The 19,514-nt window shown below is 38.5% G+C and overlaps 1 protein-coding gene across 1 annotated transcript in view; it reads right to left on the bottom strand.

Annotated features, from left to right (window-relative positions):
* The window catches only part of LRP1B (LDL receptor related protein 1B), a 1,261,104-nt gene that overhangs the window by 109,305 nt on the left and 1,132,285 nt on the right, over positions 1-19,514 (bottom strand). The window contains exons 71-76 of the mRNA XM_065561615.1: positions 19,319-19,425; positions 18,650-18,782; positions 14,738-14,860; positions 11,551-11,673; positions 11,163-11,300; positions 8,065-8,199 (exon numbers count right to left, since the gene is read on the bottom strand). Of these exons, the coding sequence (XP_065417687.1) occupies positions 8,065-8,199; positions 11,163-11,300; positions 11,551-11,673; positions 14,738-14,860; positions 18,650-18,782; positions 19,319-19,425 (759 nt within the window). The remainder of the gene's footprint in view (positions 1-8,064; positions 8,200-11,162; positions 11,301-11,550; positions 11,674-14,737; positions 14,861-18,649; positions 18,783-19,318; positions 19,426-19,514) is intronic.

Consider the following 19,514-nt stretch of genomic DNA (forward strand, 5'->3'; position numbering starts at 1 on the left):
ACTTGTAATCAATTCTGAAGACTAAAAAGTCTGAGTATTATCAACATCTCCAAGGGATCTCTGTATGGCATGCTCAAAACTGTCGTTATCACCATCTCATAGAAAACCTACACTTCACAGTTTCCTATTTACCTATTTCCCTTTCCTTAAGATTGGGTTAGATTGCAAAACTCTTACTCACATTTGTGAGTAGTCCCACTGAAGTAAATCAAAATACTTGTGCAAGTAACTGCTCACCAATTTACCTCAGTTCACAATATGCTCCTGAAAAAGGATATGGAGAAAGTGGATCTTCTCTCACTTTTCTGAGTAATACTTCCAGCACAACAATCTTGACTGCTCTCAAACTAGCTGGACACCCTTTACATTGCAGAGAGCACCCTTCTCAAGGTATTTAATAACTCCTCTCCCTTATTCTATTTGATCTCAGTACAGCTTTCAAGGTTATAGATTGCTATTTTTCTTCAGCTTCTCACAAAACAATTTGTTGTCACCAGTACCTTCATCTAGTCGTTTGAATTCCACTCCTTTAATGGATCTATTGAAATTCCTGTTGGAAGCTTAAAATCATGTGTTTACATCTTCCATTATGAAATCATTTAAACTTCTGACTTTGGTCCTCTGACATTTCATTGCTTGCTTTAATCTTGGACAATACCTTCGGGCAAATTATACACACATCTAAATCCCTCTATCTCTTGCCCATCTTCTTATCTTGATTCGCTTAGCCCGTAGCTATGACTGAGGTCCTCATTCTTGTGAAAAGTCACATTTATCTCAACTCTTTCACTCCATTAACATTTTTTCTGCTCCCCCATTTTTCTGGGAATCTCAACATTATTTCTGTACGATTATTAATGTACTATTTCTGTAAAGTGTTTTTGACATATATAAAGGACCATACACACAAATTAAATTGTATTGAACTGTACGCTAATTACAAGCATGCAACTAATTTCTCTATGCATCTCTTTGAGAAAATGCTCCTTTTTTCAAAGCTAATTTAGTCGGGATGGATGAAGTTTCCACATGTCAATGATCTTTCATTTTGAACAACCTAAGAAATAATAGTGGCAATATTAGTCTGGTAGAAGCCTGACAGATAAAATAAAAACAAATAAACAAACAAAAAACAAACTGGTTGTATGCGACATCTACTGATGAACTTAACAAATAGAACAGAATTGACTGGGAAGAGTGAGTTAATGAAGAGGTGGGAAGAAGGGGAGAATCAACTTCACCTTTTCTGCATTCCTCAATTCCTGTTCTTGGAAGTGGATGGGACAATTGACTGCTTAGTTAAGAGTGGTATAGAATTAAGGAATTTTGAGATGAGAGGAAAGGGATTTTTATGCCTGAATGACTTGTCTGTACAACGTTTTTTTTCCCTAGTTAGTCCAAAGAAAGGTATTACCTCTAAACAAATAATGAAAGATGAAGAAAAACTAAAGCAGAGTAAGCTTATATTACATTTCTGTCATCAAGGCATGTATAAACTCACATGTATAAATCTGTGTTTTCTGGCACTTGTGTGTCTGATGGGAAAAGGATTAAAGTTTGTAATAGGAGTATGAATTCTGATGACTCATCAGGTCAGTTTCTGGGAGTATTTGTTGCATGTGTTGGCATTAGTCTTGTACCCTGATGAACTTTCTTTATATAGAGGCATTAGCTCACTACGTGAATTGATAAAGAAAATTTAGATACCTTCATTGGTTTTAAATGCCCAGACAAATGGTTATTTACCATAATACATGTAATTCTTAGAGAGCTGCCTCAATATAGACAGTATCCGCTTGTACCGCCGTGTTTCATGGACTTTTTGGAAAGTAATGCCTGTTGGAGCCACACAAATGCCCTCTTGTGGTCCCAAGGCATCAAATATTTTTGGCATCCTTTCCAATGAGAAAGTATGACTAATTTGGACCAATTCTTCCTGTCCCTCACTGAAATAACCAATGAGCCCTGAGCGGCATGGGTTAGAAAATTCTGGATCTTATCTTCCAGTACCTAATAAGCACTTAGTTGTGGATGGGTGTGACATTATCTGATTAAAATATGACCATACAGATCATTGTTGCAACCACTGTTATATATTTGCAGCAAATATTGTACAAAGGTTGTCAAGTGAGGTGTCTATGAACAAGTTATGATTTGCTGGTAATGATTATGCTATCTGTATGCATGTATCATTTTTGTATTTTAAGTTGTAAGTATTGGCTCTATATTTAGATTTCAAATGTTTGCTCCTGGGGTAACACCCACAAGGTAGCTCGCCAGCACATCTTGGAGGAACTGTTCAAATTAAGTGGCTCATCAAGAAACACTTGATTGACAATGGACCGTGGGAGACACCCATCTACACTGAGTGGATGGTCATGTAAATGTGCTGTCCGGAGTGTAGGTAATGGCTTCCTGCAATGACTGAGGGAAAATGGGCACGAACATGTGACTTGCCCATGTGACTCCAAACTCCATCTTGTTGCTGTAATTTTCCACAGTAAGAACAATGGGTGCCCTCCACATTGGAAAAGGCCCTATAAAAGGCCCTGGAAACACCTCCATTTTGTCTTTATTCCTGCTTCTTACCTATGGAGGAACTTTGCTACAAACCGAAGCTCTGACCAAAGGACCAAAAGACCCATCCAAGCTGTGGATGTAGTCCAGAGATTTGACTTAAGCCAGCAGTTTATTCCATCACTGCTACAAGCCTGAACCAAGAATTTTGACATTACTGTAATTGATTCCTTTAATTCTCACATTTTTCTTTCTTTCTTTTTATAAATAAACCTTTAGATTTTAGATACTAAAGGATTGGCATCAGTGTGATTTTTGGGTAAGATCAAAGTAATATATTGACCTGGGTGTGTGGCTGGTCCTTTGGGATCAGAAGAACCTATTATTTGATGAAACTGGTTGTAAAAATTCACTCATCTCTGAACCCAATGTTTTTGGTGGTGATATAAGACCTGGAATGCCTGAGGAAACTGCCTTTATGTTTTTTTGCTAGCCAGTGTGGTGAAACAGGAGTTTACTTTTGTGGCTGTTTTGGTATATCTTACAAAAGAATAACCACCAGTTTTGGGTTGGGTTTGCCCTACTTTTCAGCAGTTTGTCCTGAATTTGGCTTCCTCAGTTGTGACACATTAAGGCATGGTTACAATGGGATCCTGGAATTGATGACCCACTTGAGGAGAGGAGATAATGCTGAAGAGGACCCCCCACACTGATTATATCATTATTACTATTATTTATTATTTTTATTACCATAGTGCCTAAGAGCCCTAGTTCTGACTAAGACCTCATTGTGATAGGTGCAGTAGAAACACAGAACAACAAGACAGTTCCTACCCTAGAGGATCTTACAGTCTAAGTATAAGACAAGAGATGACTCATGGATATAAATAGATGGGGGAGTACAAGTAAACAATGAGACAGTATTGGTCAGCATGATAGGCAGTAGGCAGCCTAAACATAGTCACATTTTTAATAAGCATCATGGCAAAGGAAAGTTTTGAGGAAGGATTTGCATGTGGATAATGAGGTGGCTTTGTGGACATTTATGAGGAGTGCCTCCCAAACATGAGAGGGAGCATGGGATAAAACACAAAGGTGTTGTTTTTTTAAATTTAACAAGGGGGCCATGGAGACCAACATCATCAGCTGATCAGAAGTGAGCACTAGCAGCTCAACAGCAAATGAGAGATGATAGATAGAATGCAGACTGACTGTGAAGGGTCTTGAAAGTGAAGATAAGCAACTCTTGTTTGATACAAAAGAGAAGAGAGAGCCAGTGGAGTGATATAAAAAGAGGGGTGATATGGTCAAAGTGATGCAATAGGAAAATGACCCTTGCAGCAGCATTCTGAATGGATATGGGTGAAGTAAGCTTGCATTTGTTAAAGCCAGAGAGAATGATGTTATGGTAATCGAGACATGAGATGTTGAGAACTTGGATGAGAGGTACAGTTCTGTATCTATAGATAGGAAAGGGCATATCTTAGAGATGTTATGCAAAAAAACCCAACACAATATATAGCTATAGCCTGTATGTGAGAACCTAGAAAGGAGCCTGAGTCAAAGAGGATGCCCAGGTGATGGGCCTGAGTGACAGGTGTTGTCCACACTGATCAAGAAAGAAGGTAGCAGGTTCATAGGCATTAAGGGTAATCCCTGTTCTGGCATGTTAAAATGGAATAAATCTTTGTGATGCTGAGGCCTCCTCTTATGCTGATGTAACACCAGCATGCCTTCGTAATAGATTTCATAGCTACTTGTTGAGCTCCCAGTACAGATGGATTACGCAGAAGTCAAATTTGGCTTTGGCATTGCAGAAATTTCCCACTGGAGGGCTCACTTCTCAGAGTGATCTTCTTGATGGTTATGTAACCTTAGTGCTCATTGAAAACATAGATGCTACAGCCTTAGACCCTATTCTGTCTGACAACAACTTTTTGGTGTCACGGTGGCCATGATCAGTTTTCACCAAAAAGGCTAGTAGCGATCAGACATCTAATATAGTTAACACCCGTGAAAATGTGGCAGGATCTGAGGCTAAAATAAGGAGAGAACAATTTAAAAATTACTTAAACAAGTGTTGTGTCTTTAAGTCACAAGGCCCTGATGAAATACATCGTAAAATACTCAAGGAGTTGACTGAGGATATATCTGAGCCATTAGCGATTATCTTCAAAAACTCATGGAAGAGGGGAGAGATTACAGAGGACTGGAAGAGGGAAAATATAGTAGCAATCTATAAAAAGGGGAATAAGGACAATTCAGGCAATTACAGACCAGTCAGCTTAATTTCAGTACCCAAAAATATAATGGAGCAAATAATCAAGCAATCAATTTGCCAATAGCTAAAAGATAATAAGGTGATAAGTAACAGTCAGCATGGATTTTTCAAGAACAAATTGTGTCAAACCAACCTAGTCGCTTTCTTTGATAGGGTAACAAGCCTTGTGGATGAGGGGAAGCAGTAGATTTGGTATATTTTGACTTTAGTAAGGCTTTTGATACAGTCTCACATGACCTTCTCATAAACAAACTAGGGAAATAAAATCAAGATGGCGCTACTATGAGGCGGGTGCATAACTGGTTCAAAAACCATTCCCAGAGAGTTGTTATCAGTGATTTACAGTCAAGCTGGATGGGCATATTTATTGGAGTCCCTCAGGGACTAGTACTGGGTCCAGTTCTGTTCAATATCTTCATCAATAATTGAAATAATGGCATAAAGATTACACTTACAAAGTTTGTGGATGAGACCAAACACGGAGGGGTTGGCCAGCGCTTTGGAGGAGAGGCTTAAAATTCAAAATGACCATGACAAACTGGAGAAATGGTGTGAAGTAAATAGGATGAAATTCAACAAGGACAAATGCAAAATATTCCATTTAGGAAGTAAAAATCAATTTCACACATATAAAATGGGAAAAGACTGCCTAGAAGGAGTACTGCAGAAAGGAATATGGGGATATGGTTGATCACAAACTAAATATGAGTCAACAATATAACATTGTTTCCAAAAAAGCAAACATAATTCTGGGATGTATTAGCAGGAGTGTCAGTGAGACATAAGAAGTCATTCTTCTACTCTACTCCACACTGATTAGGCCTCAACTAGAGTATTCTATCCAGTTCTGGGTGACACATTTCAGGAAAGATGTGAACAAAATGGAGAAAGTCCAGAGGAGAGCAACAAAAATGATTAAATGATTAAACAAAAATGATTAAAGGTCTAAAAACCATGACCTATGAGGAAAGACTGAAAAGCTGGGTTTGTTTAATCTGGAGAAGAGAAGACTGAGAGGGGACATGATAGCAGTTTTCAAGTACACAAAAGGTTGTTACAAGGAGGAGGGAGAAAAATTGTTCGCATTAAACTCTGAGGATAGGACAAGAAACAATGGGCTTGAATTGCAGCAAGGGAGGTTTACGTTGGATGTTAGAAAATACTTCCTAACTGTCAAGGTAGTTAAGCGCTGGAACATATTGACTAGGGAGGCTATGGTATCTCAGTCATTGGTGGTTTTTAAGAACAGGTCCGGTCTTGTTATTATGTACTCCTACCTTGAGTGCAGGCGATTGGACTAGATGATCTATTGAGGTCCATTCCAGTCCTACACTTCTGTGATTCTATGAAATGCCTAACTTTGAGGCCAAACATGGCTTATTCTGTGATTTCACAGCTGATCCAATGTTAGATCCAGGGACTGCAATCATAAGGCCTCCTCTGGGTCGAAGCAGGGCCGGCTCCAGGCACCAGCTTGCCAAGCAGGTGCTTCGGACGGCCACTCCGGAGAGGGGTGGCACGTCCAGCTATTCGGCGGCAATTCGGCGGAAGGTCCCTCACTCCCACTCGGAGTGAAGGACCTCCCGCCGAATTGCCGCCGCAGATCACGATCGCGGCTTTTTTTTTTTTTTTTTTGCGCCGCTTGGGGCGGCAAAAACCCTGGAGCTGGCCCTGTGTCGAAGGCATGGGGACTCTGCATTTTCTAAAAGGTTGAAGTATGAAGGCCTTATAAACAAAGCAACCATCTAGGGAATGGGCTTCGTGCAGAGTGAAAAGCAATTATGTGTGTCTGCCTCCAAGACCATGGAGGGCAAAATATGCAGCACTTGAATCCCTTTTTCTCATTTGAGTTTTTGGTGGGGTGACCATCTTGTCCCAAGGCTCCTGTGACCCAAGGGCAGAATAAAAACCTGAATGTGTAATGGTGCAAATTACCTAAAATACACCAGAAATTAAATAAATTTTGGATTAATCTTCCTGGAAAAAAATCACTCTGGTCACAGAGAAAGAGTCACTGTATCAGCATTTGGCTACATAATGGCAAGAACTGAGGTGGTTGGCTCTACACTGAGGTGATTGGGTTCTTTTATAACCTCAGCTATGAATGTGCAGAGCCACACAAGGTTCTGCTTGCAGAAAATGTTCCTAAAGTTCAGTGACACAACCTCCCAAGAATGAATATGCAGAGGCCACCTCAATGAAGAGCACACTTTAGCATTGTTGAAGGAAGGCCTGAAAAAGCATAATGGAGCATATCATGTTTTTCAGAAGTATCAAAAGTTCATTTTACAGTATCCTTTAAAAAAGAGTCCTATAAACTCAAGAGGATGTCAGTAAGGCTATACCTTCTAACTGAATGAAACTAATTCTCTGACAGTTCCTGTGACGTTAATTCTTAGTTTGCATTGCTAAACTAGAGCCAGAATAAAACCAACCAAATTTCTAGCAGTAGTATTCCATATTATAAGTATATCATGTGTGGTTAGTTTCACAGTCCAATTACTCTGAGATGTAAAATGACATCCCATAAGTACACATGATTTTTATTAGCTGTTCAAATTTATTAGTGTAATTCTATGATCTGATTGTTTGTGATGGTAGGGGGCAGGGCTCAGCAGCCCTGGGCTCACTTCCAGTTCGTTTCTTATGCTTCAGGGTTTCAGTCAGCCACCTGCAGGGCTCAGGAATTTTGTTTATTTGTATCTCTCTCCTCTGAAGCATCAGTGAGGGCCACAGCTGGAGATGGGACATAGGATGGTGTAGGCCAAGGCTCTGAGGTGGCATTGAGCATTCTCTCTCTCAATATGTGGCTGGCAAGTTCTTGCTCACATGCTCAGGATCTAACTGATCAACACCTGTAGGGTCAGGAAGGAATTTTCCTCAAGGTTTTTCGCCTTCTTCTGCAGCATGTGGGTGCAGGCCATTTGACAGGATTACCTGGGTAAATCTCAGAATCATTTCTCTGCCAATGGTGCGGCCGTGGGCACTGGTACATCTCAGTCCATTCTATTCTTTGTCTCTGGCACATAATAGTTTAGTTGGGCTGTAAGACTTTGTCCTAATTTCAGTTGTTGGTTTTAGTGTGTGGGTGCTGCATGGTGTTGGTGGCCTGTGATATTCAGGAAGTCAGACTAATGATCTGGTGGTGCCTTCTGGCCTTAAACTCTATGACTCTAAAAAGCAATCATTTAATTTACTTAGTTAAAGGATGTAGAAGAATTACAATACAAAGCTTTAAAAAAAGCTGCAAAGGAAATATACTTTACCTTCACACTGCCTATTCCTTCTGTTTCTCTGAAATCCAGGCTTACACCGACAGAAAACGAATGCTTTTGTTTGATTACAGTATGCATCATCTCCACAAGGATTCACATCAGCTTCACAGGTATATTCAGTGGGACCTATGGGAACAGACTTTTAAATTGGTAACATGGAATATCTATAGATGGTAAAATAATTAATTGTTAGAATTTCTCTCTTATTTTTTATGATACATTCTATTTAATTAAACAAATTTGACTAACTACTAAAGCTGCTTGAATACAACAAAAGATTTCTGAAATTTTAAATTCACTTCAGTCATGCTCACAATACTTCTATGTTTAATTTCAACAAACATTTGTGCAACTGATTATTACTGGCAAAAATATTTCAACAAGGTGTTTGTGGAAACAGACTGTTAATTTCTCACATATGCCTGTCCACATATGTGGACATAAGTGCCTGAACTCTCATCCAATTAGGGAACAGAAACAGTACCATATTTTTTATCTACCCTACCCAACTAATCAACACTGATAGATTATGGGATATTTGCAGATAACTACATTTGTGATCACGCCAAAACATTTTTAAAAACCACAATCACACATACAAAAATCCTCTCAAACATCTCTGAATAACAAACAAATATAGGAAATTGCAAGCTGGCTGTGGATATTCCACATGCAAAAGAAGAAGCTTAGTTTGTTAGATAAATTATTCATTTTTCGTCACTCAACTCTAATAAATATCCATTTGTATTTTAGCAGTGGGCATTTTACTGATTATATGCATTTGTTCAACTATATATGATACAATCCAGCCATACAATTAACATGTAAGAACTTTAAACTTCCTCCCGTTCTGTGGGGAACTCTAACACTAAGTTCCTGTTAAAAAAGAAACACACACTCATATTCTGTAGGACAAAATGAATTTTAAGATCACTGTATAACAAATACTTTTATTTCACTATGGCTAAAATGATACCAAAACCATAAAATAGTGGTACACATCTTTATGTATATCTTTTTTTTTTATTATTATGGAGGCTACACAGCATAAGAACAAGCTCAAAAAGAATTATTGCAGCATCCACTAGCACATTAGTTAAGTATCTCTTGGCATTTCCATGATGCATCTTTGCAAAACTTGTCCATTGGTACACCTCCTCTCTGACTAAGGAGATGGACATGGTTATAGTAGAGTGGGCACTAAGTTTCAGTGGACAGGAAACTCTGTAGCTTTGTAAAACTCCTGGATAATGAACTTTATCTATTTGGCTATGATATATCTGGATTTCACTGTACTCTTGAAGAGAATGAAAATAGATTCAGCTTCTTTCTCAAATATCAGAAAAGGCTTTTTCCTTTCCTTACACAGGTTTGTGACAAACTTGAAAGGGAAGATTTGAATAAGTAAAAGGGGGACAGAACTTTTGGAAAAATAAGGGTAAGTGTGAAGGACCAACTTATTACTACGCAAGACCAAACATGGAGGACAGTGGAAAGCTCTCCCATTCTCTTGACTGAGGTGACCATTACCCAGGAAACTATTTTCAGAGACTTGCATGGTGACAGGTCTCAAGTTTTTTCATGAAGTTGATGGATTTCCACTTCATACAGCTAAATGCAGTGCCTTGCATGGTGACAGACTCCAATGAGAAACTGCAGAATTGGAATTAATTGCAAACTTGACACCATTAAATTAGGCTTGAATAAAGACTAGGAGTGGAAAGGTCATTACACAAAGTAAAACCTATTTCCCCATGCTAATTTTCCCCCTACTGTTATTCACACCTTCTTGTCAACTGTTGGAAACGGGCCATCCTGATTATCACTACAAAGGTTTTTTTTTCTCCAGCTGATAATATCCCACCTTAACTGATTACTCTCATTATAGTTAGTATGGCAACACCCATTTTTTCATGTCCTCTGGGTATATATATCTTCCTACTGTATTTTCTACTGCATGTATCCGATGAAGTGGGTTTTAGCCCACAAAAGCTTATGCTCAAATAAATTTGTTAGTCTCTATGGTGCCACAAGTACTCCTCGTTCTTTTTATTTTCAGAGCGAGAACTGCAGATCCTCAAAGAAAGATTTATATAATCTGAGGAGGTCCAGGTTCATACTCCTCAGACTTCACAGGGGAACTAACTGGAGGGTGGAGAAAGGGACATAATCCCGACATAAGATTACTCTAAAAATAATACTCCTGACAGAGAACCAGAATCTCATAGAAATGCCTGTTCATATAAGACTTTCAGCTTGCTTGTCATATCAAAGAAGTTTGAAAAAGCCTGAATAAATGTATTATCAGGCTTATCCGACTAAACATTTGACCAAATTTGTACGTCCCACAAGTTGCAAGGACATAAATGGAAAACTGAAGAGAGTGGCTGTGAAAGCCACTCTCATACATTCTAGAATTATTCTAGCTCATATTGAGTTAATTATAGCTGCATGAATTTGGGAAACAACTAGTTTTCTTAGCATATACTGCAACCATCCTAAGAAAACAACCCAATGCCACAAAGGACTATAATTTAATGTATTTTCTGCACAATAAAAGTATGCTAATAAAATGTAGGTGTATGAAAGTTATTAGCTCATTGAATTTATTTAAATAAATTATATCTGTGTGTGACTCTAGCAAGTCCTGATAAACTGTATTACCGATGTTTGGATGAGTTTCTTTTGTCAGCTTAGTTTCAGTGATTTTGTTTCAGATCAAGAATTTCATATCATAAAACCTTTTTATTTATCTTGATAGAGAAGAATAGGTGTGAAATGAAATATAATCAATTTAAACAGCTAAACCAGCTCAAAATGGATTGAGTCACTCCTTGGAGGGTCGGATAGTTGGTTCTTCTCTGTAGCAAAATAACTATTATTTTGAAAAGTTGATCATTTTCTTCATATTCTACTTTAAACAGTAAGTCTCAGCTATATTAGTTTAGATACTACATAGGTTATACTTTTTCATGTTAATAAAAACTCTATTTTGTTGGATAGGTTCTGCATGAAAGAATACAGTCTCATTGTATTACTTCTTTTGTGCTACAAGCATGAAAAACAGATAGCTTATCAACCAAACTCACTTATTTTGCATCCTTGCTCATCTGAACCATCTCCGCAGTCATCAAACCGATCACACTGCAGCTCCATGGGTATACATTTCTTATCACTACAAGTAAACTCATCCTTTTTACAAGGTTTTGCTTTATATGGGATCTTATCTACATAATCACAAATGAAAAATCACAAGAAGATTAGCAATTCATATTGTTTAGACTACTTGCACATAAAAATGGAAATGACCATGAAGCATTAAAGAGTTGCAAAGATGTCAAGCCTAATTGTCTTGAGCGTTAAATTATGATCCACAAACTTTCAATTAAACTTTTCATAAGTACAATTTAATCTTTGTAATAAATTTGCCTTTAATTGTTTTTTTAATCAAATGCCTTAAAAGGTAAATTCACCTACCACAGTGATCTTCATCTGAGTTATCACCACAGTCATCAATCTCGTTGCAAATCTGTTCAGGTCGCAGACAAACCCTGTTGTTTCTACATCTGTAGGGTCTTGTAGGTGGGCATGGAAATTTGACTGTATAAAGAAAACATCAGATAGCAGCCATTAATATAGAATAATAACAATATTTTGTAGTTATGCACAAGCATCCTTCAGTTGCTCATGAAGCTTACTGTCTTTGCGTTGTGCCTCCTTCCAGTATGGTAAATGAGCACTGGATGTGTAAGTATTGCATGATTTTATGCCCTCCTGATGTGATGAGCTGGCATTTAAGCAGTTGTTACTTTATGAAAATTTTATTATTTTACAAGGCTGAAATTACAGTTTTGGGAAGGGCAAATGAGATAATTTTTAAGGCTGTAAAATAATTTAGTTGACTTTTTTTTTTAAAAAAGGAGGCAGGGTATATTTCATAGTAGAAAAACTTTGGCCAATTCGAGTTTCCACCCCTTTCCTTACACTTAAACTCACAAGAGATAAAAGACATCTGCTAGAAAAATATAAACATAAACAATCTTAAATAAATTAGTTAATAATACATATATTCACAATTCTTTTAATCATAGATCTCAAATGACTTTACAAAGGGGAGTAAGTATAATTGTTCCCATTTTATAGATAGGAAAACTAAAGCACAGAGAGATGGAGTGACTTGTCCAAGGTCATAAAGCACTTACACAGCTTAGACCATAACCCAGGGTCTCTTGATTCCTTTTTTCCATGTATTTATCACATAATCTTGCCATCTCTATACTGTTTCCTCTTTCCTGCCCTCATCATTTTGATGTATTGTTTTCTAATGGTTTATTATGCTCTCACTTTCAGAAGCAATATATCTCTTTAATTGGTTTATCTTGTTCATATTTGCCCCATTCTTAATTTTCCATGCTTGTGTCATTTTTCATGTCATACTGTCTTTTCCTTTTGTCATCTTTCTGTTATTTCTATCCCTCCACTCACTGGGATCAATGTTTTATTTTTTCTCTGCTAATAGTGATGACCACTGCTGAATCTTGAGAAGCAGCTGGGACCTCCCTTCCTCTACTCGCTCAGAGACCAGAAGCTGAGCAGGCTGTCCTGCTGATTTGTCCCTCAGTGGAAGTCACACAGGTTGCTTAGAGGAGCTGGTTCAGTTGCAGGTATCTAGTTGATGGCACTAAGGGCTCATAACTAGTTTCACTTATGAAAGCTCCAGTAAACACTCAGATTGTTTAGGGCTCTACTCTAAAATTGAACAAGTTGTAGTGAAAGATTTTGTGAGCAAAATGAAGGCTGAAAGGGAATACAATTACTATTTATAAATACATCAGGGCAGGGACAGTGGAGCCTTCCCAAAAGGGGAGGGGGGCAGGAGCCCCCGACTTCCTCCCTGAAACCCCTCCTTTTCCTCCCAAGGCCACATCCCCACCCCACCACTCCTCTTCCCCTGGTGGCCCTATCCCCGGACAAGCCAGAAGCTGGAGCCAAGCCAGGGAGCCTGGGCTCCCCACCCAGGGCAGGTGGAGGGACCCAGGCTTCCACAGCTGCCCACACTGCTCTTACCCAGACCCGGCCCTTACCCTGGGCAAAGCCTGGCCACGGTTAGAGCTCCAGGGCAGCTTTAAAAAATGCCCCTGCGTTCCCTGCTCCCCCCCGTTCCAGCATCCCTGTATCGGGGTAAACACCAGGGAGGGTAGTTAAGCTAAAGGACAATGTTGACAGAAGAACTTCCACTGAGTAAGTTTAAACATGGAATTAGAGGAAGGTTTCTAACCACATGAGGAGTGATATTCTGGAACAGTCTTCCAATAGGAGTAGTGGGGGCAAGAAAACAACTAGTTTTAAGATAGTTTTAATATTTCTTGGTTGCCTGAGATACTAGAGGACTGCACTCAATGACTTGATGACTCAGGAGGTCCCTTCCAATCCTATATCTTATGTTTTTAATCAGTGAGTTTCAACTGAGGCTATGTCTACACTACCAGTTATGTTGGTAAAACTTATGTTGCTCAGGGGTGTGAATATTCCACCCCCTGAGCAACATAAGTTACACTGGCATAAGCGCGAGTGTGCACAGCACTGTGTCACTGGGAGCATTTTTCCAGCTGACATATCATCTGTCACTTGCGGGGGTGGGTTTTTTATGCCGATGGGCGAGCTCTCTCTCCTGTTGGCACAGTCTCTTCACCACACACGATGCCATGCTGTACTAGTACATCTGCGCCATTGCAGTGCTGTATGTATAGACATGCCCTGAAATCCTTCAACACTCTATGGGCTAAAAAGATCTGTGCTTGCATGTCTATTAAACTCCACATCCTCTAGGAAAGGAGGGGGTGGGGCTTACAGGTATTTATGTAGGAGGAAGATAGTGGGAAGCAAAGTGAAGTAGGGTCCAGAGCTGGTTCTAGTGGGAAGCTACCCCTGGGAGATATGCAGCTGACTGTCCTCTGATCCTGGTTTTCCTCGTTGAGACTGCCTTTCCCAGCTCCCCACCACCCCTGCCTCCTAACTGCTTCAGGAAGCAGAGGAAGGGAGTGAATCCAGGAGGACAGTCTCAGTGAGGTGAAGGGCCTCCCCTCTACCACAGACCCAACCCTAGCCATTGATCTTCCCCAACTCCAACCCAACCACCTCCCGCACCCTCCTGCAGCCCAAGGACCATCCCTCTGCCCTGGAACAAATGGTTGCACTTCCACAATGCCCCTCCTCCTCTGACTCCTGCTTTGGCTGGGGTCCAAGGCACAGCAATGGTCCTGGGAGTGTTCTGAGTCCATTTATTCTTGGTAAATGGAAGTGATTTCTCAATACAGACTCAGAGATGTACCAGAATAATTGTAAACCCCATTTGAGAGAAAAAAAATAGGTATTTGTTTATTGCCATTTCTGATTTTAAAATCTCCACTGGATTGTAGAATAATATAATTTAATATACGTTTTGTTTTTATCTAACCCTACTGTTTGTATACCATATTTAAGACAAACCTTTAAAAGTCAAATGAGGAAAAGCATAACTTATTTAGAGTCTTGGACAGAAAAGACATAGTGAAGTGAGTTCTATATATTCCTAAATTGAGGGTTGTAAACTGTACATATTTCTACTTCACTAATTCACTTCAGTGCCACGGAATACAAAGCATTAAAATAACAAAAGGCATACCACACATTTCAGGGACTTCATCTGAGTTGTCTCCACAGTCATCTTCTCCATCACACACCCAAAAATGGAGTTTACAAAGTGAATTGTTGCACAGAAACTCATCGGCTTTACATATATTTCCCCCTTGAAGAAATAAATACATTGTGAATTCATGGTATAAATAAAACAAATACACCCTATTTTCATTTGTCCATATTCTACTGTAAGCTAATGAAACATGGAGCATAATTTAAAGGCCCAAATCCCATGGGGAAGGCTTGGGAGAGGCTTGCAGAAAGGGGAGATGGCCATTCAATGCATTTTCCCCAACATAGCATAGCCACTCATTATTCTTTCTTTGTTTTGTGGCTCCTGTAATGGAGCCAAGTTCAGTGTGACTTTGAGGGGCTAAGGCAGGGAAGGAGGTACAGGAGTCAGGAGATAGCCACCCCATGTAGCATGTTCCCCTTAAAGTTATTCAGCCTCTATAATAGTTAAAATGTCTTAGACTCATAGAACCATAAAGTTAGGAGGGACAGCAAGGGTCAGATAGTCTAAGCCTCTGCCAAGACACAGGATTTGTTGTGTCTCAACCATCAAAGACAGATGGCTATCCAGCTTCTTTTCGAAACCCTCCAGTGAAGGAGCTTATTTTAATCTTCTTCTATGCAACTTTTCTTTATTGCAGAAGAGTTCTGAGGGCAAAGGACTTGAGTACATCAGGACACAATGCTGCAAGGTTCAAGTGGAGAAACAAAAAGAAAGGTCCCAGCTTATTCAAGGCCATACCCCTCCAGGTTTGTCCTAAATTGATTGTGATGCTCCAACTTTGCCCCTCCATTCCTCCTCCCAAATCCACTCTGCCACAGACCATATATTCCAGAAGTGATAGCGCAATAGAGCATAACAGCCCAACAAACACCTTTTGTGTCTTTTCAGTAACAGAGTGGACGGTTTGGGTTTGCTCGTTAATTCAGTTTAAAAAGGACCATTAAGAGATATGGGACAGAAGTTACTTCATATATTATATAAGCTTAATTATAAAAGTCTAAGTATTTATGGTATTTCCTCCTTTTCCAATATGCCTAACTCTTTCTTGAAGTGGTGTAACTTGTATTCTACTAAAAACACTTCAATTAGCATTTAGATTATTAAATATGTTGTTAATTATTTTGTTCATATATCAATTATATCACAATACAGAACTGATTTTATTTATCAAATTAACAAGAAATTTAGTAAACAATAACAGGTGTTTGAGTGTTTGTTTTTTAAACAATTAAGAACATTAGGTAGATTGCCATGCATACTGAATACAAACAAAAGAATAATTTGCCATGTTTACTAGGTTTTCAGTTCTCTAACCTAAGTAATATAGTCATTTCTGTTTTGTTCAAGGTTTTTAATAATCCATCCACTTGAAATTTTCACAATAGGAACAGATGTTGTAGTATTAAGAACAGCTTCTGGCTTCTTGTATTCATTTGTGGTAGCAGTGACTAGTGAAATGACAGGCTTAGTTGCTATTTCAATTTAAAGATCAACACTATTTATCTGTTTGAATATCTATTTAATTGACAATAACTCCCTATTCTTTTAAAATATGCTAAAATGTTTGAAAATTTCTCTTTACAAATCACCTTTTTTATGAGTTGCATACCGGGTTTTTCCCCCTTGACCACTACACAAGTCATCAGTTTTTTTCTCCGTACATAATATGGCAGTAACTGACATCATCTGCTTGAATCTTTAGGAGGCTTCTCAAAGAACTGTTAGAGTCACTTTATATTTTCATTTGCACACTGGACTTGTTTAAACTTTGACCTTCTAGGATGCAAATTGTTTTCAAATGTGAGAAGTGTAACTTATATTGGTCTAAACAAGCATCAGTCAGTTTGGACTAAACATTTGATGAAGGGGGATTTGTTCTGTTTTGTGCTTTACATAAAAAGACAAAGTATTGCTACCTGTTTACACAAAGCAGTATAACTGAAGCACATAAAAGGCAGTTTTAACAAAGAAAAAACTATTTCTTTACACTTTTAAACTTTATTGATCACTTTCTTACAATGATTCATGCTTCATCACTTGCAAATGTGATACTCTCCTTAGTTAATATTTCTGTTTCCCTTTGTAATTTTAAATACCCTCACAAAACCTCACCTCTTCCTAGTTTTAAAGCTACTTATTCTAATGATTTGACTTCTTTCATTTTCTTGTTCTAAGTCCAATATTTTGTTCTCAGTAAAGATAACAGTTGCTGACTGGTTTGATTCTGTCGTTGATTATTGCATTGCACAAGGTCTTTGAAACTAACAGAGTTTGTTAGAAGTATTGTAAATTACTCTTTTTTAGTATGATCAATGTAGAATGTTTGGCTCAAATCAAATAACTTAATTAAGAACAATAGTCTTGATTAAACTCCTCATTCTAAAAGAAAGGATGCTGTTGGCAAAGCTGTTTATGTGAGGAGCCTTTAACCTTGGAAATCACTTCCCCCCACCATTTGCTGACCTTAATGATATCTTGCAAATCTAATCTTTTCACCCCAGCTGCTGGAGGATCGAGTACAGTGATGATCTGTATATATGCTTGGGGTACTTTATTTGTTTCCACCCCAGACACACACTTTACCATGCTGACAGGTACCAGACACCAAAGCCCACACATTCTAAGCTTCTGAGATGTCCTTTAACTCTCTTAGGCTTATCTTTCATTCTTATGAAACTTAAGAAAGAAATTCCCAATGACATTTCTATTGTGGCACTCATATTGTACCTGCCAGTTAGGTGATTAACATTCATCACGTTGGCTCATCATTCATGGTGGTAAATAATGATAAGGAAAAGTCAATTCTACATAGATGTCTGGATCAAATGGTAAGCTTGGCTCACTTGAACAACATGCATTTTTATACAACTAAATGCAACACCATTCATCTGGGAACAATTAATTTTGCTATCGCTTTTAGGATTGGGAACAAGTAGTTGCCAATATGCTGAATCATGCATTTTTCTTGTTAAGACTTGATTATGCTTTGCTTTACTCTGCTGTGACACACAAGACTCTAAACGTTACACTTACTGAAAAACGTCAGGTGTTGGAGGCTGGCATCCCTATAGTGACAGAGTTAAGGTTGTAGTTTGTGGTGTATGGTACTTGAGGCAGTCGTTAAGTGGAGGATTAGAGCATAAGTACTGTTATGTGGTTTACCTTTTCATTTCTATCCCTCAGGAGGAAAATTGTGTGCAGAAGCTTTTTAATGATGTTCTATTTGCTTTTACTTATTAAGGCAAGGTTGAAAAAGTGAGATTAGTATGGGATTTGTCAGTGCTCAGCATCTGTGAAAATCAGACCTCTTCTATGTAGGTGCCTAATTATGTATTTAGAAGCTTGGATTTTAGGCATTCAGATTTGGACCTAAATGTTTAACACTTAGGTCCCAATACTCCAACTTGTTCTTTGTGGATGGGCCCTCTACCATAGAGCCCCTAAATGGCGCAGGAGTCCACTCACATGGAATTAGTTGCAAGATTGGGGCCTTTATTATTTTTTTGTTTTGTTTTATTTTGCAGCTTGTTTGAAAAATGTACAGCTCTGTATATTAATGTTGCCTAAACTGGCTATAAACTACAGACTTTTTTAACATTCTGAATTTTCTTCTTTGATAATATTTGTACCGAAGGCACATTATTTTCTTTCCCATGGAACAAAAAACTGTTATACAAAGTGAAAGAATTAAGCAGCATGATTGTGACATTGCAGCCAGGCATTTGAGGAACAGCTGTAATGTCTTTGTAAGAAGGGATCACAGAGTCTTCAGTTAATCCACTTTAGTAAACTCTGGGGTGCTGCTAACTTATTATAGGCTTAAATATAAAGAAGTGGAGAAAATCGAGAGTTTACCATTTAAGGACAAGAACAATGTCTCACCTCTTTCACAGTTTTCTTCATCACTGCCATCCACACAGTCATGGATTCCATCACATAGCCATCTGATGGGGATACAGTGGGCCTTATTTTTGCATCGAAACTGATCTTCTTTACATTCTGTTACACAATCCATCTGTTTAAATACAGATGTGTACTGCAGTATTCATTACAATAACAATACAGTTATAGACAGACCAAGCAGAATTCTTCAAGGCTGTTAGAATGTAATTGCCCTGGCTGCTGCTGCTTCTTTATTACACCTCTACCCAGATATAACGCGACTCGATATAACATGAATTCGAATATAATGCAGTAAAGCAGCGCTCCGGGGGGGGGGCGGGGCTGCACACTCCGGCAGATCAAAGCAAGTTCGATATAACGCGGTTTCACCTATAACGCGGTAAGATTTTTTGGCTCCCAAGGCCAGCGTTATATCGAGGTAGAGGTGTATTTACAATGCGATTGAAACTGCTATTGAATTTCAAGTCGAGATCTGGAATATAAATGTTCTGATATTATATGTTTGCATATTTTGCTTTATCATTTGGTGGTGAAAACATTGGGCTCATGGAATTAATTCTTGTTTTATTAATTTTCAGTTTCTAAACTTGTTGATCGTAAACCTCACAACAAATAGTATAAGGGGCTCAAAAGAAATGCATCAGTTACCTCATCAGAGCCATCAGCACAGTCAAATTCTCCATTACACCTCAAAGATGCTGAGATACATCCTCCACTGGCACACACATACTCGCTTGAAGAGCAGGTTGGAGATGCTAATTACAAATATAAATTTTAGCATTAGCAATTCATAAATAAGTAACTTCATATTTCAATGTTAGTATTAGGTAAAACATATTAGATA

The sequence above is a fragment of the Chrysemys picta genome, chromosome 11 (genome assembly GCF_011386835.1).
Source record: "Chrysemys picta bellii isolate R12L10 chromosome 11, ASM1138683v2, whole genome shotgun sequence".
In the NCBI taxonomy this organism is placed as follows: Eukaryota; Metazoa; Chordata; order Testudines; family Emydidae; genus Chrysemys; species Chrysemys picta.